At 31.7% G+C, this 24,364-nt stretch overlaps 1 protein-coding gene across 1 annotated transcript in view; it reads right to left on the reverse strand.

Annotated features, from left to right (window-relative positions):
* Nucleotides 1-755: 755 nt before the first annotated feature.
* LOC130895610 (uncharacterized) overlaps nt 756-24,364 on the reverse strand; it is a 72,694-nt gene continuing 49,085 nt past the window's right edge. Inside the window, exons 5-10 of the mRNA XM_057803014.1 lie at nt 4,243-4,470; nt 3,978-4,128; nt 3,223-3,366; nt 2,884-3,166; nt 2,386-2,574; nt 756-2,124 (exon numbers count right to left, since the gene is read on the reverse strand). Coding sequence (XP_057658997.1) covers nt 930-2,124; nt 2,386-2,574; nt 2,884-3,166; nt 3,223-3,366; nt 3,978-4,128; nt 4,243-4,470 — 2,190 coding nt within the window. The 3' untranslated portion in view covers nt 756-929. The remainder of the gene's footprint in view (nt 2,125-2,385; nt 2,575-2,883; nt 3,167-3,222; nt 3,367-3,977; nt 4,129-4,242; nt 4,471-24,364) is intronic.

Below are 24,364 nucleotides of genomic sequence, written 5' to 3' on the forward strand. Positions count from 1 at the left end.
TTTTGTGTAAAACTGAATGATGTTTAAGTTCATTTGAAATTTTGCTTAATAAATTTAATATTGAAAAAGTTATGTTCAATACTACCACCTATATCTTAAATACGGATAGCGTTGCGAAAATTTTTACTGAGCAAACCCCAAATATTTTTCAGTTTTCTACCTTTACCTATACTGTTTTATAGGAATAGAAAATATATGGTACAATTAATATATTCGTCGGATATTTAATACTTTCGCTTCGGTTTATCAGTAGGATATCTGTGATGCTTGTTCAGAAGTAATTTAAAAAGTTTATTCTGAGAAACTAGTAGTGCATTATAGTGTGTTGTTGAAACACCTCCCCGCTTATTATTTCATAACTTAAATATGATTCCACTAAACTCTGATAAACCATAATACTCTCTTTTTTGTTCAAGAATTCGACAATTTTTTCAAAACTATAAAAGATGCTGCTTCATTTTTTTGTTAGGTAGTCCACATAAGTTTTCTATCTGAAAGAACAATCTAACATTATTCCCAAATATCTATTTTCATTTGCTGGTTTTATTGTGAAAGAATTTTGTATAGTTATATCAAATTTTGAGAGAGCTGTCTTGAGCTGCCGAATGGTAGATAAAATTCACCGACAATAATTTATAGTCCAACGAAGTTTTTATTCCTACAGAATTCTTTCAATTTCAAATTGTACCAGTTTCTGTCACATACAACTACAGTATCATCAGCAAAGCTGAGGAGAAAGAAAATAAAACAAAACATATTGTTGATCAATAATTTAATTTCCTACATCATCAACTTTTTAACATACTTTCTTAAAAAATAAATAACAATTTTTGGGGACAATAAACACTATGTAAGACTAGATCTAATACACATATCACTTTCAATATATACATAAATTCTGAACACATTTATTATTCATTTAATATAAATTATTTAGCAGGGACACTTGAAATAAGTTCCCTCCTTTTATAAACAGGTCCACTTTGTGAATTATTAGCTTTCTCTTCGCGTTTGTTTTGCACCGAAGCAGATTCTAAGGTTTCAGCATCGGGTATGTGCCTTGTTTGATGTCTAGAATCAGTGTACCTCCTTTTTGTATACTTTTTCTTTTCTTTTTCAATTGTTGACACTGCTATAGGCTTACTTTTGGTATCTTTCATAATTCTCTCAAAATCTGCAGTCTTTGATCGTAAAACAGCATTTCCAATACTGGTAATACTAGGAGTAAACCTCGGCTCTCGCTCTACTTCAGCCGAGGGCGTAGTAACCTTCTGTTTGCTAAATGAAACTTCCCTCTGATATGTTTTTGAAGGATCTTTACTCTCTTTGAGCTGCTGAACTTCCTGAGTAGATGAAAATGATACTTTTTGTAGAGTGGGTGCGTTTTCTCGGACAATATTACTTTTCAATATCTTGATAACCGCTTTTGAGGATTGAACGTCATCAGGTATGTAGTTTACTGAGGTTCTGGTACTATCAGGAGATGTAGGAGGACTAGAAGTCCACGACGGTGGTGAGCTGTATACTCCCGCATCGGCTATACTACTCGAAATGGAAGTTGGCGTATTTTGTATTGGACTGGAATAAGTCGTAGTAGATCCAATAGCAGAATCATAGCCCGGCACCACTGATATAGATCTTGTAATAGGTTGTACGCTTGAAGTAACTGATGAATCACTATCTATAGAAGGATTTCTTTTCCTTGGAGGTGCTGTAGGCGTTCGAATGAGACCTACAGTCATTTGCTGCCGGCTGTTATCTCCATCTTCTATGAAAGGAATGTCATCGTCAACATTATAAGATAAAGATTGATTCTGCGAATGGACGGGTATAGTTAAACTAGCCGTTATGACACCTACGTTATTTAAAACGTACGGTGACGATTTCCGTCGTTCATATATTTCATCGCTGCTTTTTGCTAATCTGGCCATATCATCCGTGTGGGTAGAACTCGTAGATTCGATAGATGATGATCGATTTTTACTGTAGGAGTAGTCCTCATCCTTTTGGCTTCGAAATCGGGAAATTATGGTGAAGGCAGATGAGGTTAGGCTCCCTTCTTTGCCGTCTTCTGCTTTTTCTCGGCGTCTTCGATAGCTTTTTTCTCGGATGCGGTCCTTATGCCTGAAATAAACGGAAAATAGTTTATGCAAAGCTTCTAGAGAAAACATCTATCACTTTTCTACTACAGTATCATACAGTATCATAATAATGACCTTGATAGAAAATGGCATATATTTATTTGTATTGTTTTCAATGAAAATTTGAGTTTTATCGATGTAAGTCCATGCATGGAAGTATGAAGAACTTAATAAAATATGTTTCTATTTCCTATCAACACGCAATATTATAAGCTTTGGCATATTTCCTCAAAAATCTTCTTACCTAATTCTCATTCCAATATTTGGTCCTCCTGTTGCGGCAGCTTCATGGAGACATTCTTCTCTAGAGTAAGTTTTCTTCTGTTCTGTAGTCAGCTTACTATCAAATATGCTATCTAGAGGAGGATCATGTGCTAATGTTACTGGAGTCCATGGTGCAGAGTTACTTTCACTGTCTAATTCATCGACAGATCTGAAACGAAAAATGCGTTTAAATTGGTATGAAATTAGATGCACATTTTATACGTTGACTAGAAGAGTTTCGAGAATAAATGGAATTAATACGAAAAAAATTGAGGAATAATAAATAGATTGTGATTGGAAAATGGCTTGCTTTCTTTTGATGTTGTTTTGAAATATAAAAATTGATTTTGGATTTTACATTCAGATTATAGGTTATTTTTCAATAATACTTGGTAACACATTTAATCAGATGATAATAAATTGAAATTTGTTCAGATATTTTTCCATTTTACATTACAGTTTAAAATCTGTAACTTACTCATCAGCTGCAGTACTTCCATCTCTCTTGTTAAGAAGAATATCCAGTTCCTCGGGATGAGAATCCATCATATGAAGATAAACTTCGTCCAGCAATTCAGCCGATATTGTAAAAAGAGATTTATAATGGTCGATTAGAGTCCTTACTACGTTGATAATATCAATTCTATCCTCAGGTTTGTCAGATATTTCTTTGCTACCCGGTTTTATACAATGTAAAATATTGGGAGCAAAAACTGTTGCAAGGTTATTTGAGTCCATTTTGTTTCCCAATATAATTTCTCCTAAAACGATCAAAAAGTTAAAACTACAAATTCTGGTTCAATAAAAAATAATATACCTGATTCATTTTTAGAATCGTCGGCGTATTTCGCAACAACCGCTAGAAAACTAAGAAGAGCGTAAAGGGTATCCCTATTTACAGATGGAAGGAGTTGAACTAGATGCTGGAGTGCCTCTAATTGCAGTCTTCTATTACGTATTTCTGTGAACAACAAATGACTCTTTAGACCTTTTCTTGTGAATCTCACCATTTGTTAATTAAATTATGAATAAAAACCGTACATAGAACCTTAATGAAAGGTTGTACAGATCGGAAATTGGCGAATAATGTTATATATACGAGTAATTTCAGTTATAGAGGTAACGGAATTCACGTTTAAATAATATCTGGATCTGCTAAAGTATTACGTCAATGTGCAGAGAAACCCTTGTTCATGAAACTCTAAAAGGAGGTTTTCTATTTTCATTTTATTTACGTTCGAAGTCATCGTCTTATAAACATCAACCTCGTGGATAGAAACAATCACTTTGACTGACAGTATAGAAGAACCAGCATTGAATAGACGTGAATATACGTGATCGAAGGTAAGTTGAGGTAGTTCACAACACATATACATCAGGTAGAAATAAAAAGCTTGAGATACGAATAAATGGGAAAACCTTTAGTTGTTTCATACCCAAGAATATTTGTTAGAAATATTGATATTTAACCATATGAAATGAAAACTTTGGTATTCAGCATTCTATTTATAACAATCGTATTCTTTATTATATTCAACTTTAGGAAACAAATTCGAGAAATATGACACTTACTTTGTGTTTGAACAAACGCTTGATATAAGTCTCTGCAAAGCAATGGATCGGGTAGATCCCTAAGGTACTCCTTTAAGAGAGTCGCCACATCATGCGGACATTGCTCATTTTCCAACATTGTTTCTTTGCCACAATCAAAGTCTTCTCGTAACTGTGAATAAATCAATTCAAAGTAATAATCAATGCGGTATTAACATGAAATAAATTAAGCGATTGGAATTATTACTTTTTGTAACGATGTATATTTATATATTGGTGAACTCACTTGTCGAATTCGCTTTTTTGACGTACTGACTCTAAATAATCCCAAGGTATGTAATCCGTTTTGCTCCAAATGTCTAAAGCATTCCGTTAGAATATTTGGAACTGCAGCTTCCTCTTCCATTGCGGCGGCAGGTATATCGGCGTTCGAGCTGCAGGATATCGAATCCAGTAATCCTGGCACACTGCCCACCATTCTTTTATGCAGAACGAGATTTTCACACGAACCTTTCTGAAATTGAATTGCAGATTAATGGAGATTTTGTTCAATAATTATCATCAAATAAAACTCAAATGCTTTTAGTTGACTGTTTCCTATTAAGCAACCATAAAATTTGAATTTGTTATTTTTTAAAGTATCATAATACTTTTTCTCGGTAATACCGATGAAGTTCATTTCAATCTGCTTTGAAGCGTTTCAAATATTTTACATCTATGTCTCTAAAATATATTCTAATTAACAATGTGTTTGGTCTATTAAATGAAAGTAGATCAAAAAACCCACTCTCTGATCTGGTGCGTAAAATTAGAATTTTTTAATAGCACATAAGAGCAGTATTTTTAATGCGTTTTTGGAGCATGAATTTTACAAACATACGAGGGTCGATAAAAAATTCAATTACTAAATTATTTACGCAGCTTCGATTTCAAGTGGTATACAATGAATAAATAATTTACTCAGCTTCGATTTCAAGTAGTATATCTTATACCCTCATGTGTTTAGAGGAGCAACGACAAGCCGTTTTAATGGTATCGTGTTTGCTGTATTTGAACATAAAGAGAATAGTTTTTCAATTTGCAGGAAAAGCTTGTCATCCTCAGTTCCATATTTCATTACCAAAATTGTTTTTACTGGAAATGATAATATTGATTTCTAAATCTTACGAATTAAACAATTTTTTAAAAGAGAAAACAACATTCCAACGAGTCACCGCCATTCTTAATTAATCTATGATAATAATTTTTAATATTGTTAATTTTTACATTGCACTTTGACTATAATTTCCTCGATGATGTATTCGAAAGCTTGCAATGAATTCGTAATAAACAGAGTACACTTAGGTGTATTTTTGCTACATTTCCACTGCTAAAACGTTCATAAACTAGTTGGCAAAGACTTCATTCCAATTTACGTGCAAATATGAGAGTCTTTCAAAACCTCTCAAGAACTTATATGGTCAAGTAGCTGTTAAGAATTTAAAATCATGGTCCAAAATCAGAATATAACAGGAGATTATTCCTTCTACAATTTCGAAAAAAAAGCATTCTTTCAACAGAATAATTTCAATCATATAGAAAAAATACTCATACGCCAAGAACAAGAGACCAAAAATAGTTATTTCAGTATAATAGGTTAGTACATAAGCTTTTAAATAATAAAATTGCTTATACTCAAAAAGTAATATTCAAACTTGAAAATGATCATCTATAATTGAAAAACCAAATAATCGAGAACCTATGAATTTATTTTCGAAAATTTCTCCAGAAGATAACAAGATTCATATAATAAGTTATTCCATAAAATCAAAAACAAGGGAAAGAATAAACTTCATAGAAACCTCACAGAAACGGATGAAACGTTGAGATACATACATTGTTAGTCCACGAAAGTACTTTTACACCGACTCATTTAAATTTTCCGTTACCCATTAACAGGATTTTTTACACATGATATAACATTTATTTGAATATCATAAAGACATGTACTGAACCTGTTCACTATTTTATAATAAGTTCAAAAAGAAACATAAGATGATATTTTATCTTCATCTATTTATAAATCACGACAAAGTTTTAATACTTATTTGATTTGAAAATTTTAAGTGAAGTGACAACAACGTTATATAAGATAAACTCAATTAAAGTATCTTAACTAACGAATGGAACTAACAGGAACAGAAAATTAGCTTAGATTTATATTAGATGCAACTTAGCAAATAATTCAAATCATCTACTACTCTTTACACGCTCAGTTATTAATATCAATTGATATCAATATCAATAGATCCAAAAATTACCTGAACAATGAAATATTTTTTTACTTAACAGTATTATTTTTGGTATTATTTCTAATTTAATTGATTTCTAATTCCTTAATTATACCAGGATTTGATATTATTAAGAGAGAGAGAGGGAAATGTTTTATTGTTAAAAAATTATTACAATTTGTAGACAAAAGCTGGTAAAAACTAAAAAACAAAAAAAAAAAAACTAAATAAAGATGCAAATAAAATAAAATTTCTATATACAGAAGAAAACTACAATGAGTAACAAAATTATAGGTAATAATTATTATATAAGTCGGTCTAAGTCTATAGCAAAAATTAAAGTAGTATGCAGCACGTCCAGAATGAAATATTATTATTATTATTATTATTATTAGGATAGAAAGTCGCTTACGAAGTAGAATGTACTTTTCAGTGAATATGCCCTCAAATTATTGTGGAATGAAAAGATTATATCGATTTGATTTCAATTGACAAGTGATTGTGCATTTTTTGCATTGTAAAATATTGAGCCCCCAACTAATTCTGAGCGTAGAGTAGGTAGGTGAAGGTCGTGCTTCGCATAGGGCATAGTAAACTCTTAAGGAGGTGGATAAGTTCACTTCTTTGGAAACTAATTCTCAGCGCAAAACAGGAGGAACTTAATTTTTTAGATAAGACCGCAATATGTAACTCTCTTTTCAAGGAATTGTTATTTAGCTTACAAGCTGACATCTGTTTTTAAGGTATGACTTAAACCATGCGAGAGGTATTTCCCTGAAACTATAGTTCTGCAATTTGTTAATTAAAATATTATGATTAACACAATCGAAAAATCAAAAAGAGTTGATGCAGTGGAGTGATGGCTGTTTAGGCTAGAGTAGTCATTATTTAAGGGAGATTAATTATACCATCATTTGTGCATTTGTTACTTGAGAACCCAAATTGATGGGTAGTGAGTATTTTATATTTAAGCAGAAATGATAAAAGCCTCTTTTTGACTAATCTGTCTATGATCTTAGATAACGTGGGAAGGAGTGCAATTGGGCGATAATTAGATGTTTGATTTTTTTCTCCTCCTTTATGCAGAGGTATAATTATAGCCGTCTTAAAGCAATTAAGAAAAGTGCAATCGAGCAGACTCTGAAAACATTTTTAATGTAAGCTCATCAGTTCCAGATAAGTATTTATTTTTGATGTCATTAATTGAACTGCGAGGCTCTGCTAAAACTACGGGCATGAAGAAGAAACTGTGTAAGTTAGCATTAGCATCAGAGAGATATGAAAGCGGATCATGAGAAGGAATTATAGAATTTGATAAATTTTTGGCTACATTCACAAAGAAATTATTGAGGTGAAGTAGAGATGCTCGGTGCACGTAATTTTTGAAGAAGACACTATTAATGTCAACCAATTTATTTCCTGCTTTTCCTATCAATATTTCTTAGATCTTAAATCATAATTACAGAGGTAAGTAGCTGCATACAGCAATTATATTTCAATTTGGAACTCGTGGACAAGAGGAACGCATATCACGAAAAAACTCAGTTGATAGTTTTTTCTTGAACAAATCACGTGCTCTCTTCAATAAACTCCGAAACTCCAATTTTTATTTCCTAATCCTCAATTTAAATACATAGATTTCCCAACAGTACTTAAATTCAATTATATTCTCGATGCCACTTCTTTAGCTTTGAAACTGAATTCTCCAACGTGAATAATGTGCGTTTCATTACCGTGAAATCTCCAATTTAGCTTTTTTAGGTGATCTAAGACCTTAGCTATTATTTAGATCCAAATGTTTCTTTTGAACTGTCGACTACTGAGAGCGCCGGATATTATAGAACTGACAATTACCACTAAAAAGTAAAGCACCTATTCCAAATGAGTTGAAAGCGCTGAAGAAGATAGAAATCTGTGAACTATACAGTGTGGTCCAAAATATTAATTTGCAGCTTTTTCGAAGTCTATACTTACAAGCCAAGAGATTTTTACAAAAAAGGCTAATGTAGCTTCTCGTACTTTAGATTCAATGGCTTCAATATTGGAAGGTGTTTGAAATGATACATGCTTAGAATAATGATTAGTTTTTTATACTTTGTAGTAATATTTTATTTCTGGTTCAATTTCTTTCATAAATGTACATCGAGGATTTGAATGTTTTTTATCTATCCATGCGATTTTCACAGTATTTAGATTTTGTCAATCGAAAGAATAGTTTTTCGCTCTTTTTGACATATTCAGTTTGATTTATCAACGATTCCTTTAATTTCATTTGTCTAGCAATTAATACTTTTCAAAACTATAATTCGTCTTCTCAAAACCATGAACAAGTATGTTGTGTGGAAAGTGTCGCTCAAACGATGTTTTAGATTCTCATTTTCGAAACACGTTGAATGATTTTCCAGTATAACGAAATTCTGATTAAATTTAGGTTGCTGGTCTGTTTATGTTGAATAAAATATTCACCTGTTTTGTGTTTCGCAACGAAAGGTCGACCATTAGCTAATTGGTTCTATGCATTTTGTTAATAAAAATAGAAAATACATAGTATTGAATTCAGACATGTTATGTAACATTAGCTAGTAAAGCGATTAGTCCATAATTTATTTTACGGCGAAAATATTTACATTCGTTTTCGAATCAATCCGTTATGATTAACGAAAACTCTGTGCTGTGGAAAATGTTTTCTATACAAAGTGTTCCAATATTCGACCGACAAAGTTTCTAAAGTAATAAACCCATGATAAAAATTAGTTATAGAAATAGAGCATCTAGAGTTTAGTAAATAAAATAATATTCTCGTAATACGTCGTAAGCTAGAACTTCCATAATGCTTATATGAATAGATTTCGAAATAATTTAACGGTGAAGCTGTAATGAGTCATAATTCATTTGTTTTGTTTCTTGGAATACTACTGTATAAACCTTAAGCCTCGTTAAGAGTTGCAGCAGTTTGATTTTTTACTATTAATTTATATTCATATGATTGAACAATAGTTTCGTAAGCCTAAGGTTTTATGTATACTAGAAATATAAATCAATACCAATATAGGATTTTACGATGGGCCCACTATAGGCCCAGATTTGGGTCAAGTGTGTATAAGTCTGGCCGTAGCTTGGAAGCCATTATTGGCCCAGACTTGATGAAACTCTGAGATGATAACAATGTCCCTCCTCGCATGGTTTGCAAGCTCTGGTTGCCTAGATAAACCCAAGAGTGTTCTGCAACCCTGAGCCAGGCTGTTTGCTTGTAATAATAGATTTTTGATATATCGTTAATAAAATTAGTTTTATGAAAAATTTCTATTAATGCACTCTACTAATTAATGTACATAAAAACATTAGTTGAATAATATATAAATATATACTAAAGAGTGATTTTTTTGCTGGTATCTTTTTGGCAACACTGTTTTTGACAGATAACGCGTGAATCACATCTTGTGTCATTGTAAAACTTGTTCAGTTTAGTCTATAATTTAATCATGAATCGAATTACGAACGAACAACGCTTGCAAATTATTGAATTTTACTATCAAAATTCAAGCTCGGTTAACGCATCGCGCACTTCTTCCAATTTATGGGCAGTTCGATCAGCCTACTGAGGGAACTATTCGGAAGCTTGTGACTGAATTTCGAACCCAGTTTAAACTATTGGACATTGAACAAATAACACGCAAACACTGTTTGGTGTGGATTATAGACCGGTGGCATCATTGGGCTGTACTTCTTCAAAAGCGACGATGGCCGAAACGTTACTGTGAATGTCGAGTGCTACCGTGTGTTGATTGACGATTTTTTTATCCAAAATGGAAGAACTGGACATGCCTAACATGTGGTTCCAACAGGACAGTGCCACATGCCACACGGCACGCGAAACAATGGCCAAATTGAGAGCCGCCTTCGGTGAACAGTTCATATCACGTTTGGGGCCGCCTAAATCGTGTGATTTAACTCCTTCGAATATTTCTTGTGCAACATTTGCATGAAATTATCTTCAGACATTAAATTATACTGATCGTTCTATCGATTCCAATAAAGATTTGATCAATTTTTTCAAATTTTTTGTGTTTTATTTCCAAAATCAAATCCTATACCTCTTAAAAAATCACTATTCCTTTTTTTATTGTCTTTTCTGAATAAACGAATTTTATTCATAAAAAATACTATATATATAAATAATACATATTATATAGCTATTCAGAGTTCTGCTAAGCCTGGCTGACTATAGGATGGCCGAGGTCTGGTTACTCAGAATTCTGCCAAGCCTGGCTAACTATAGAATGGCCAGGGCTAAGTTACCCAGAGTTCAACCAGGCTTGGGCCATTATTGGTTTGCCAAGGCCGGATTTTCCAGCGTTGGACCCAAGGTAAGCCCCGTCATTCAAGTCTGGGGGCGCCTACATGGGTAGGCTATAGATTCGGTAAATTCACTCCACATTTTCGTCTAATTTCACTAGTAATATTACCATCTTCACGATCATAATATGTACTTTTTTCTCTTTTTTCACATTTAGCGTTGACGAATACAATATTTTTCGTCATACTAAATGTTTGTATTTTAGTAGTTGAAAATTACTTTCCTCGTAAATTTTTTTTTCCAACATATTTTGGGAAATTACGACACTCACGATAGTTTTCATTGGTTCGATTGAAAAATTACAGACGCAGATTTTCTACTCTTGAAAGTGAAGTAAATCTGTAGTATTTATTGTCGTACGCGAATGCGGTGTCTTAAAATATTATTTAATATTATTTCTACATTACGTACAAAAAATGCACTAGCGATTTGTCCGTCCGTCTGTAGCAAACTCGGGTTTTTTCCATTCAGCAATATTAAGAAAACATTATTTAAATTAATCAAAATGTGGTCTCTTTGGCCTAATGACATGAATTGACGTGAATCAGCATCAATGTCAATAGACATCATAAGATATCGATCAACATCAAATGACAATAGACGTTAATCGACTTCGAATGATGTCAACCCATGTTATTTGGGGTCATCTTTTATTTTATAAACTCATTTCGAGAGTTTCATAAAATAATGGGGATAAAATTATTAAATAAGTTAATTTATTGATATTTTGCTTGTTTCATTTTTCATGAAAACGTTTTCTAAGTTAAGATTTTTGTTAATATTTACTGATTGTTAACGGTAAAAGATGCGCTATAGTCTCTCGCGCTGAAAGTGCGACGACTTTTTTACTTGATCTACTCCTACAATAACAACATGTCATTCAATGCTGCAAATATGAGGTTCCTTCTAGGGTGGCTTCAAAAGTGTGAAATCAATAAAATATGTAAGACACAAGAGAAAAGAAACACGAGAGAGGGAATTTCTAACTTCCGAAACATTCATATTTACAATGAACAAAATTTTTTAACGAGTATTTGAAAGTGAATTTTCGATAAAAGTATGAGTGGGTATTTGTTTGAATCATATTATATGAAAGGATTATGTTTACATAAAAAGACTTATTACAGTGGAATATATTATTATTTCAAAAAATAAATAAATACATCCTGACAAAAACGTATTGCAAATTACTTCTAGTAAAATAATGGCAATGTTAATAATTAAAACACAGAAAAACTATACATAAGTATTTTTTAGAAATACAATTCGATGAGGCTGGATAAAGGTTTTAAATTAATTGTAAAATCGTAATTAGTTTGTAAATAAACATTGCAGTTTTTCTGCTGGAGATAAACATAGACAAAACTATCAATTTGAATATAATAAAAATTGTTTGTTATTATTATTTAACTTAAGGTTTGTTCCAACCTGCTAATATTTTCTGAACAATCTCCGGCTATGCATGGTTCTGGTAACAGTACTTGCTACCAACCAAGTATCGGAAAGACTGTCCCGGAAACGGTTCACAAACGGTACATAGGGTTAATTGTCCACAAACCGATTTTGGTCAGCCGGTCGTCCGAATTCCATTAGTGAACTACATTTGGGAATGTGACATAGCACACACCCTTACCAATGATGAGCAGTCGTCCAACGCTACTCTATCGCTGGCACTACCGGGAAATAGTGGTGTAAATACACGCTTGCACAAGGATCGTACTTTTAACGATCATTTCAGTCAACTGCTCGGTAAAATACACTAGTTTTGATAGTGCGTGCTTCAACTTCTCATGGAGTTCGTCAAAGGATCAATAGAGATTCTAAAGAAGTTGAAAAGCTTACTACCACACGCCTTACTTCTTCAAGAAGAGTGTAGAATGTTCTTTGTTTTGATTGATAGACTCCAGTACTTGCGTTTAATCCTACGGCGGCAATATAATAACCACATACCAACCACTCGCTAAGGATTTATTATTATTTTATAATCTCCTGTGACGACAACAAACCAATTGATTATTTGACCGGTAAAAATCGGGAGTGTGTGGCAGTAGTCTGCTACCGATAAAATATCGACCGATTTTGGACGATCAGTACAAGTGAGCCAGTTGGACCACAAAACAGGATCGTCCGTATAACGGTAACTGCTCGGTTAAAACAGGTAATCACTATTGCGCAGAATCGTCACGGTACTAAGGACGGTTATTTGATGGGCTGGAACAACCCTATATATTTAAAAGGAAATGTCACTGTGGTATGCTAAGTCCTGCAGAGGAGCAGCTCCTATATCAGCGCGTACTCCAACAAACCTTCCTTCTATAAATTCCCCTTATCCTACCTAAAAATTTTCCAACGAATCTCACTCTCTCTGTGATATGGTAAATCGAGTTCATTTAACATTTATTTGAGTCTGTTTATTTCTTTAATGTTATAAAATTGTATAAATTGAGTTCCTCACGGAATTCAATGAGTTTTTTCGTTGTTAGGCTGCATACTATCTTTGAATTAATTTTTTGTTATGATGTTTGTTTTATAGATGAGTACCGCTAATGATAATATATTATATGAAAAGTAGGGAACTACAAAAGAGATAATTGGAGTTGGGGGTTTCCTAATATATTATGGGTTGTCCCAGCCTAGCAATAATTGATTGTTTTTAATCTGAAAAATTTGTATCCTACTGATTACTAATTGAATTGTGTCGAAGTGAGGACAGACAATCTGTGATTGCTTGTTTTGTCAGTAGTTTCGCGAATGATTTCCCAAATAAAATTGACTTGAGGATTTCTTAGTTCACATACTGGGTTTCATTAGTGTGTGGAAGTGCAATAACTTACTTAAGATAAACTATACGAAAAAAATGTTTAAATAAAAGTTGTTATATTTGCACAGGTAGACATTTTTAAAATATTTTGAGATTTTCAGGGTGTTCAGCCTAAGCATAACAACATGAAGTGGAGTTTTTTGGGATAAAATAGTTTTATTAGATGGTAAAATAATATACTGAATGTTCCATTAAAAAAAATGAAGTTTTTGCTAATTGAAATCTCCTGAATTAATGCTTATCTTAAAAACACTTCGAACCACAAACGAAAGTTCTACTCTGTTCAGACATTTTAGCCATCCTTTATCTTCGTACTTACCAAACAAGTTTAGTTACTTCTTCTTCTTCTAGTTACTTCTCACTAATAACGTTTACTAGGCAGCTCTTATAGTGCACCAATTTTTGTCAAATCTTCATATTTTTCGCTCCAACTTGGCAACGTTTTAATTTATGGTAAAAGAAAAGACAAAGCTAGATGCAGAATTTTACGCTAAATTCGATGTTAAACAAATATACACGGTGATCTATTTAGAAAAACTTTACTTCTTGATGTCACGCTTAGGCTAAACACCCTGTATACCTCAAAATATTTTAGAAATATTTATCTTTGCAAATATAACAACTTTTATTTAAAATTTTTTCTTGTATGTTATATCTTAAGTAAGTTATTGCACTTCCACACACTAATGGGCCACCCCGTATACTATGTTGATCGTCTATTTGTGTGGATGTAGGATGATTAGATGTTAGTTTTTGTATACGTTATAAGGAATTTATGAAGTCAGATAATATGAGAGGAGGAATATATTTTTGAGAATTTGTTTGAAGGTTTCGCATTTATTTGATTGAATTTGAAAAACGTGTTTTTAATGAATATTGTCTATAAGATGATGTTGATTGTATTTTCATTTGATTAGATGAAAAAAGAAAAATTTGAAAAATTAATATAAAGTAGGATAAAAAAAATAGTCAAAAAAAGTTGATTGATATCAAATTGGTTACAATTTATTGGAGTGTTATACGAAGGGTATTATTTGGATTTTCAAAGAAGAGGTTCAATCGTAAATTAGATTCATGGTTTGTAGCATTTTTGCTATTGATAATTTGTTGTCACATTTTTGTATAAAGACTCTATGTTTCACTGTGAGGAAGTATTTTATTAAATGGGTTTGTTGAATGAGGGAGGTAAGTACAAAATACTAAGCATTCTGTTTGTGAAAGTTCCTAATGCTTGATTTTATATTGGATTAAGTTAGGATTTATAAATACTTCTTGCAGAATTAAGTATAAATCCGTTCGATATTGATTGTGGAGAAACTACCATCACTCAATCCAGGTGTGATGGGATGAAGATTTAAGGATGTTACCGTTTCGATGTGTTGTGGTTTTTGGATAGTTTAAATAAAATTTCCAATATAGGTTAGAGATTACGTGTAATCATTGCAGTTTAGTATTATCTCCGATCGGGATGTTTTTTTTTTAAATTGAGATTGCGTTAAGTTTGGAAATAATACATTTAATTACGGAAGTAAAAGACATTGCTTTCACTTAATGTATACCACTAGATAAAGTAATTGAAAAGTAACCTTAGTTAAACTTTTTTTATGTCTCCAACTAAAACAAGTTCCATCTCATCAACTACGCATTCGAAGTGGCCATGCTCTTACCACAATTTTCATCGTTCGTCAAAGATTGTAAAGTAAAGATGTATGGGTGCACCCTGTATATCTCAAAATATTTTCAGTACAATGAGAGAATAAAATTACAAAGAGATGAAAAAGTTAATAACCGCAATCTTTGTGAATATGTCTCTTCAATCTCTTTATAGTCATGTATAAAACAATTAGCGTAAACGGTTTCAAGATAAATTGAGAAAGGCTTCCCTCAAATATCAAAGATGTCTGCGTACTGCAAAAAATTCTATTAAACGTTTTGACTCTAATTTTTCGTAGTCCCTAGAGAAATCACAATTAATTATCTGTATGAATTCAAATAATGGATTTATCTGTGTAATTATTTTCAATTTCTCATGTAGTCATTACGTAACTGAAAATATTTCAAATTAAAAAAAAAATAAAAAGCCAGACACGCCAAAAAACTAGTATGTGAAGAATGTATCTATTATTATATTGGATTATTCGTCATTTTTGGATCTGAACCAAACAGAGAATCAGCAGAAAATTTTTTGGCTGCACATAATGCAAAATTAATTTCACGTGCGATAGAAATCGTTACAAAGTTGAATTTATTTTAGTGTAAAGTTTTAAATTATTTAGAAATATGAGAGATATAAGTTTATTTTTCTTTCTAACAACATGCTTCTATCTTAAATTCCTCGTTAGATTATTGGATGGAGAAAAAAGCCTGACTAAAAATGAAAATTTCAATTCGAAAGTTTTGAAGAAAGGAATGAATCTTGAAATTTAATTGTCATACAATAAATTCATATCAATTAAGTCAATATAAGAAATTAAATGTGGAGCTGGAAGGCTTAGAAGGGATAGATAAAAGCTTTTTTAATATATATGTATGATAATGATTTGAATAGTCAATCCACAAACAAACGATAATAGGATAATGGCAGCTATGATTCACTTCTATACTGCGGTTCTATTGAAAAAAAGGAGTGCCATAAGAACACACTAAGATATTAACTACATTAATTCAATCAAAGGTGTTGTGGACGTTGAATGATGAGACACGCTTTGATACGGCTACATTGGAAGCACGCGACTTAAAGGGATGATAAGTAGATAAGTGAATGATGTTTAGGACAAATTTGAACTAGATATAGTCAGTAGGTTATAAATGAAGAGAATTTTATCAGTAACCCAGGTGTTTCGTTGGTTTAAGGGATTTTCAGAAGGATCAGAATCTTCAACTAGAAGAATCAATGAAAATGAAGACATAATTCGAAAACTACCCATCAACATATTTTGACTAATTAATTGGGAATGAGAAAGTTCTGCGCGGGGATGGCTCCAAAAACCATTAATCCTTTTGTGGCAACAAAAAGTCAGGAGGGAAAGGTGCTTTAAATTCTTGCAATCGATAGAAATTAATCCAAATTTCTTTGTAACGAAGCTCGTTTGCAAGGATAGCTGGATTTATGAATACGAAGCGAAAACAAAAGCAAAAAAGCAACTCAAAGATCATATTTACTGATTTGTTTATATACCATGGGGTACATCCACAAAAAGTTTGGACCTCAAGGTTAATCGGTGAATCATCACCTTTCTTGGGTTGTTCTTGAAAGCACTTTCAAAACGAGTATTTTACCGATAAAAACATTCTCCAGTCTTCTCAACCTCCTAACTCACAAAACGGTTAGAACTAAGCTAAAGGCTATTCCAGTATACGCATTTCAGCACTGTTTTGAAGAATATAAGAATTGTCTACAACGCTGCGCTGCTTCTTAAGGGAATTATTGAAAGAGACAAAATTAAATTAAATCTACAACGGATTTAACAAATCGATGTCATGACTTGATTTCCACACCCATACCACGATACAAGTTGAAGGATGACAGTTTGTTGATGTATTTTCATGTCTCGGAAAACATTATCTACAAATTTCGAGATGTTACCTGGTCTTATATATCATTTAGAGGCAATTCTATTTGAACGGGATAAGAAAATATAATATAAATACTGATACTTCGCGTTATGCATTGAATTCTAAGGAAATGGTGTTTTTTCCCACTTATATCTAGATAAGAAATATACCAAAAATGTCGCATCATTAAATAAGCTTAAGGTGGAGCATTGAGACAAAATAATCGTTCTCGATTTTTTTAAATAGGAGTTCTAATACATTTAGAATGCAACACAAATGCAATACAAATGTATCTCAAACAGTGGCTTATCACCAAAAGGCCATGGGGGGCATAGCTCGGGGCGGCAGGCTAAATAGGGCGGTAATTAAACGAGCCAGTGCTGTATCTATAGTGGCGCAGGGAGACAGTAACAAAATAAAGAACACGATTCTACGGGGCGATCTTGTTGATGGCATACGCGATGGTCAGCCCAGGATAAGCTAATATTGGCTAAAGAAGGTATAAAAAGTGATCCCACAGAAAGCTTTTGGCTCAACTAAATTGTCTAAAAACGGTCATTTTATCGGAATTTTGAGGATCTGTGTTAAAATAATTTAATATAGATGTTGACGTAGATGTAGGGCTCCAGGCTTTACGAGTCACTCATACTCATCATTTTCATAGACACAAAATGGGATCTTTTTATGCTTTTGAAGAAGTTGGGGAAAGAAAAAGCTCAGAATAATACAGAAGCATCCACAGGAGAATAATTAAGAGGAAGAAGCTAGACAAGACGTGACTATTTTAGAGTCAATACCTCCTTCCCAATATGCGAGTTTAGAAGACGCAAATATTCTTATGATGCAGTAACCACCAATTTTGCATTTTTATGCAAATTGGATACAATATCTGACCGTAAGTGAGAACTAACGACATAAGACTCCAAGAATTATACCCACTTGATCATGAGTTTAAGGCAACTTAACCTATTTATTAAAGAAAGAGATTCAAAGGAAGCATTACCATATACAGAAATAGCATTACGCATTTTTCTGTGGACATTTGTGCATCACTAAAAATGTAAATATTTGATGAATGGTGTTAATTTTTGTATGGTCTTGTTTCATTATTAAAAGATTTTTTTTCCTTGATTTATGGGGCGGTAAACTTAATCGATCCAGGGCGTTAAATTTTAAAATACGCCACTGATGGCAAAGCCAAACCCACAGAAGTGTATTAACTATTATTTCTAATATTTATTCTGAGGAAAGTACGGAAATGGAAGTGTGAAACTGAAAACTGTTAAATGGAAATGCCCGAGGCTTTTGTTTATTGATAAAAAATACATTTCTGTTGTAAATGTATCGAAATTAGTACAATAAACATGACACAATAAAAAATTTTGTTTTAAGTTAAATGTCGTTAATACAAATATTTATTGAGTTTGAGTGATTGAAACCATATTGTATAATATACTTTGATCAATATAAACTGAATTTGAGCTCCAGTTTTTTTATTGAAAACAGAGATGGATGAAATATTCTTTCAAATTGCCGCGGTATTCTAGATATAATTAATATTGAAAGCATTTTTGTGTTCATAAACAACATTAACTGTCCAAGGTCATCATCTTCAAATGATTACTCATATTATCTCATTAAATGGAAACTTTTATCAATAAAAATTATGCTCAAACATTTTAATATCGAAACATGTGGATAGTAATCAAATCTCGGTGGGTCCTAGAAACTACATAAGCAAGGCCAAATTACTATATTATTCTCAAAAAAATAAACGCCTACTAATAAATATTCTTCTTGTCTTCTTCAAAATAATTCTTATCAGATATAAATTAATCCAGAATTAAACTGAAAAATGTGAGAGGTACTACCAAGAAGTTAATTAGGAACCTTCTCTTTTCAAATACGACTACTTTTGGAGTGAAAAGAGATCTGCAATGATTTTGGTGCTTCTAAAATTAATATTGATATAAGTACATTCAATATCCTGATTTTTCTAATTTTCTCCTCGTACTTTTTCAGCTATCTTAGGAGGATTCCTATTCATCGTGTATTCAATATTTTTATTTTGTTCTGTCTCCTGCTAATCTTTTTATTTCAGTTAGGATTTTTTCTTTCTTTTTCTTCTTCTTCTTTATATATATTTTTTGTTTTTTTCCCTGTTTGTACTTCCATAGTTTCGCCTGGTTCATTTTTAACCCTTGAATTATTTTTTGTACTGAAATTTCTTCTTTTTTCTTATTATGTTTATCTAATAATAAACCTCTCTTTTCTATCCTTTAATTTGAGTTTTGAGTTGCTACTATATCTACTATTAACAGTAGTGTCATCATGTATTCAAGTCCTAAATATTTTTCTTCTATACTATTGTGAATTTCTGTTTTTTATTATCTTTTCCAAAAAATAATTATCCTTGTTTCATTTCCAAATGATTTCATCTAACTCTATATTTCTATTCCTTGTCTTTATTTTTTCTGTATCTCCATCGAATTTCTGGTAGGTCTTAATACATATCCTATGGATATTAATTTTTCAACATACTCTTATTTTGCCTCACCTCATTATTATTTTGGATACTATTTATTGGGCATACGGATTTTTCCACTCTATGTGCTGATTCTATTTCTATTTCTACATGCTTCTTGCTTAAGAATTTCATTATCTCTTCGATTATTTTCCGTCACTTGTTTCTATTTATATGTAGTGAACCGTAATACTGTTTAATCTTCTCTCTTTATCTAGCACTTCTAATTTATTCATTTTTCTCTATTTGAACTTCTCAATCTTCTCTCTATTAATGTAGCTTACTTTATTGAGTTTTGTGTATCTCCTGTAATTCTGTCCAATTTATTGTTAAACTTATTGCATTCCTTACATTTCCTCTTTACATTATTTGTACTATATTCATTGATTTCCATTTTGACATAGTACTTTAAGGTGACATTTGCCAAATTATTAGTCATTTCTTACCTTGATTCAAATGACCAAACTGCAGTTGTTCTTTTTACTTCCATTTTGACTTTTTTATGTTTGTATAAATTGGTGAAATATTTTGTTTTAAGTTCGGTTCTGTGCAAATTTTATTTACTTGTTTTTATTATTTCACAAATTAATGATTAATAAGTTTTTACTAGTTTTTGTTATATGATACTTTACAGTGGAATTCAGTATACGAATAGATCTTTTATTTTTGAATTACTCCAAAAGGTTTATCATTCTTCCACTTTTTTCCCTACGTATTGCTTTAAAATACTTTATAAGAAAGGATCAAATCAAGCATATGGGTGATTCCGTTCTAACTGTGATTTTTTGTATTCAAAATTTCAAGATTTTAAAATTTAACTTTTCTAACTTTTTTATGCATATTATTCATCTATTTTACTGTAAAAATAAAACTCTAAGAGGAATTTACTACAACTTCAAAGTATCACGAGCAAGACACAAATGTCGGATTTTGAGTTCCACGGTACTGACTCATTTATCCACGGTACTGACATGGTAACTTAAGATATTAAACAACAAGTGCATCAATTTTCCTCAGTTTGATCATAAACATTAGAATTTATAAGGTAATTAGTTTAAATCATTTGTTACGACGAAAAAAATTAATAATTTATCGGTAAATTCTAGGAATGGACATGACACGGTACTGACATGGTAACTTAAGATATTAAACAACAAGTGCATCAATTTTCCTCAGTTTGATCATAAACATTAGAATTTATAAGGTAATTAGTTTAAATCATTTGTTACGACAAAAAAAATTAATAATTTATCGGTAAATTCTAGGAATGGACATGACACGGTACTGACATTCAAGTGATGTAGTATAAGTTTTCTTTAAGTGGCAAGTTATATTGTATAAAAATAATGTTTAAATATCTTAAGAATTATTCAATTAACACAAAATTTTTATTAATTGATTATTAATTAATGACTAGTGCAAAAAAACAATACAGGACATTGAATATCACAGTTAGAACGGAATCACCCATATTTCACTTTCACACAACAATTGCCTAATTCTCATTGTATATTTACTTTTCTATTTTCAGGTGTAGTTTCAGAGAAACTAAAGTTGTAAAAAAAGAAACTAAACAAGTAGATCCACATCTGCAGTAATCTGTCATCTAAGTAGAATTTTGTGAAAGCGTTTGTTATATTCAGGAATACACACTGATCGTGCTACCTGTTCACACTCACAGTTGCACAAATTGAGGCTATTTCGATAACCAAGTTATCGCCTTCAGAGATAGTTTTGTCAGTCTGTCATCATATCGTACCAGCGACCTTAGTATCGGTGGTCCATCACATTCAAATCTTCATTCTTCGTTCTCTTTATTCTTCGATATAAACCTAATAAATCAGGGGTCTTCTTTGTTATACCACAAGCACCAAAATAATAATAATAATAATAACGACGACATACAATGGTTTAGAAGAAAAGCAATCAAAATTAAGACGGAAAACGCAAAAAAACATTTATATTTTCAAAAAATTCTATATACATAATCCCAAGATCACGTTAAAATCATAAAAGTTATTTATGAAACAAATATGTAAATAATCAGCATATATCAGCAAATATCAGCAATATCTTCAAGAATCTGCTCAAAAGAATCGACATTCTTATATCTAGAAAAATACAAATAACTTAATCAATATATTTCCATCCTTATATATTATCGTAGTTACCACTGAACGTAACAGTCATAGGATGTTTCTTCCTGCACAAACGCACTTTTTTTATATACCATGGTCTTGAAAGAATTTTACTGCACTTTCTTTATCTCCTTCAAGTTTTAACACACCGAAAATGTCTAAAATGGACATGTCTTTGTTATAAACTAACAGCAACTGAAGAATAATTCGAACCGAAATCCAAATTGTGAAACTAAACCGAATCAATCGAATGTAAGCTAACATTATCCCCCCCCCGCCCAAACAGTACATAAACACAATACAGTCCCCCGCGAAAATTTCTGACTAATGCCGCCTAGTACAATACCTTTCAAAATACCTTTTTTTCACTCTCTCCGCCATTTTTTTTTTGTAAAATAGTCTTCCACCCCATCCAGACACTCTTATTATTCATACTTCGCAATTTTCGTGGTGGTGGTGGTATAACGAATAAGTACCTAAATCAGGATCCTTAATTTATGAAACCAAAAAAAAAATAATTGTAGGATGAAATCAATTGAGAAGGAGGAGAATATGATAAAAATGAAAGAAAAAATAAAATAATTTGGTAGGGAAAGGGAGAGGGGTAAATTGTTAGGTGTGAATATGGTTTATGTCGATTTCCGGAAAAGGTAGTTGTCTCATAGCAAAAAGTCATAGCTAAGTTGTAGGCAATAAAAACATCTACACTTTTTGTTTTCACATAACTACAAAATTTATGTGAATAATTTGAAAACCAAGTTGTTGGTTTTTTATTTTTATTTTTTACAAAACATTTTTTTTGAAGAAATTTGGTGAGAACGTACCATTGGATTTTTCTATTGGACTTGTAGTTTCACTGGAAATTGACATAAGCATTTTCTACCCTCACAAATTCACCCACTATTCGTTCCCGACCAAAGATCGCGCGTAAAGTATTTTTCCTTTCAATTTGTATATTTTCCTCCTTTTCCAATAAGTTTCATTCTACTATTGATTGTTTCTACTTTTTATCATTGTTAAAGGCCTCTACCCTGATCTATATGATTTTTAGGGATCTTTTCCAAGTGACTATAACGTATTTATGTCGTTATCTGCATGGTCATGTCACTTGCAGGCCAGTTCATGAGTGTATATAATTAGTTCGATCAGATACAAAGAACGATATAGAGCAGAGAGCAATGAAGCATTTATTGATTGTTGTATTGTAGGTTATTTGATGTGATTCAGGACTTGTAGTATTAACAATAATAGAAAACGATTTATTACTTTTTGATATTTTACATTTTGTCGATGACGAAGATGTAATGCCACCGTTAGATATTATATTTGGGTACTAGCTCCATGTTTGATGCTTTGCGGATTTTTTAAATTCATCCTTAGTATAAAAGTGAAACTCTATATGAAATATGATAGATAATTTCAATTTTTATGTTATTGAACAACTCAATTCCTAGATTATGTTTTAACTATCGGCACTTATTTAAAATTAATTTCCAAATCTATTTCCATTCCAAAAAATCGACAAGTAGTTCAAGGAAACCATTTATGTATGGTACTGATACTAAGATTATTTTGAAAAATTTTGGCACTCCGCTATCGCGATTTATAGTTTGTTTGGAGTATCTTGAATAACATCTCAGTATAACTTTCTATAAATAAAGACAATTTTTTTTCGTGGCAAGGTAAACACCTTGACTGTTATTTTTTGGTACATTTACTCTAGGGATAATGTCACCCACTTGTTTTATGTTTATTCATTTGAAATACCTGTTGGATAAAATTTTTTATTACTGAGCACATTTTTCACTGCTACTACACAATAAAACTGCCCAAAGCACGTTTATATAACCTAGTAATCGTCTTCATATCATGTTCAGTATAAACGTGAATAGGGATTTAAGAGCTGCTTTTAATGTTTTTGTGACATATAAATACGATACAAATTTTTTGCTTTAATAATCTGTCTTGTAGAAACTGAAGTAACATGTCTTAGTGTAGTGAGAATCTTAAACAGGTAGGCAAGAAATATAACTAGTACTAATTTGTGCAACAAAAAATTTCTAAACTATGTCCAGAAAAACAGTCACTCAAAAAACACGAAACAGGGTCTAATGCCAATATAGTAAGTGGTTATAGTGTGTAATGATACCGGCTATTGAAATCTACAGAATCGATGTATTTATTAATAATAGGATGTATTTATTTTATATATCAATAATTTCATTAAAAAAAGGAGATAATAAAGTATAAGTACAGGTTTCTATATTCGACAGACAACTCTCTACCACAGAGAGATATCAACAAATGATTCATTTTGATATAGGAATATGAACTCTTATGGGGCCTAGTTGCTAAGATATAGGGTGTTCAAAATTTTAAATTGAAATTTGACATAAATCAAGAACTTTAAGTCTTAAGTCTTCAAGTTTTTCTTTTCAAATTTGGTGACCAATATGCTCTTTAATAAAGTAATATTTTGACATAAGCATTTTTTCCAGAAATCGCGTATAAATTGCTCCATTTAATTTATTTGGTAAAATGTAAGGCCCGATTAAGCAATTTCCAACCATACCCACCCACACATTAACCGAATATTTATGTTGAAATCCTCTTTCACGAACAAAGTGCGGATTTTCTTTAACACTGTTCATTTTAGCTCCGTAAAAGGTTATCAATTTTTTAACAAAAAATAATCAGCCAATTTAAGCAAAATTGAAAAAAGAATTTGCTCCAGAGGCGTAAA

This window comes from Diorhabda carinulata, chromosome 6 (genome assembly GCF_026250575.1).
Source record: "Diorhabda carinulata isolate Delta chromosome 6, icDioCari1.1, whole genome shotgun sequence".
Classification (NCBI taxonomy): Eukaryota; Metazoa; Arthropoda; class Insecta; order Coleoptera; family Chrysomelidae; genus Diorhabda; species Diorhabda carinulata.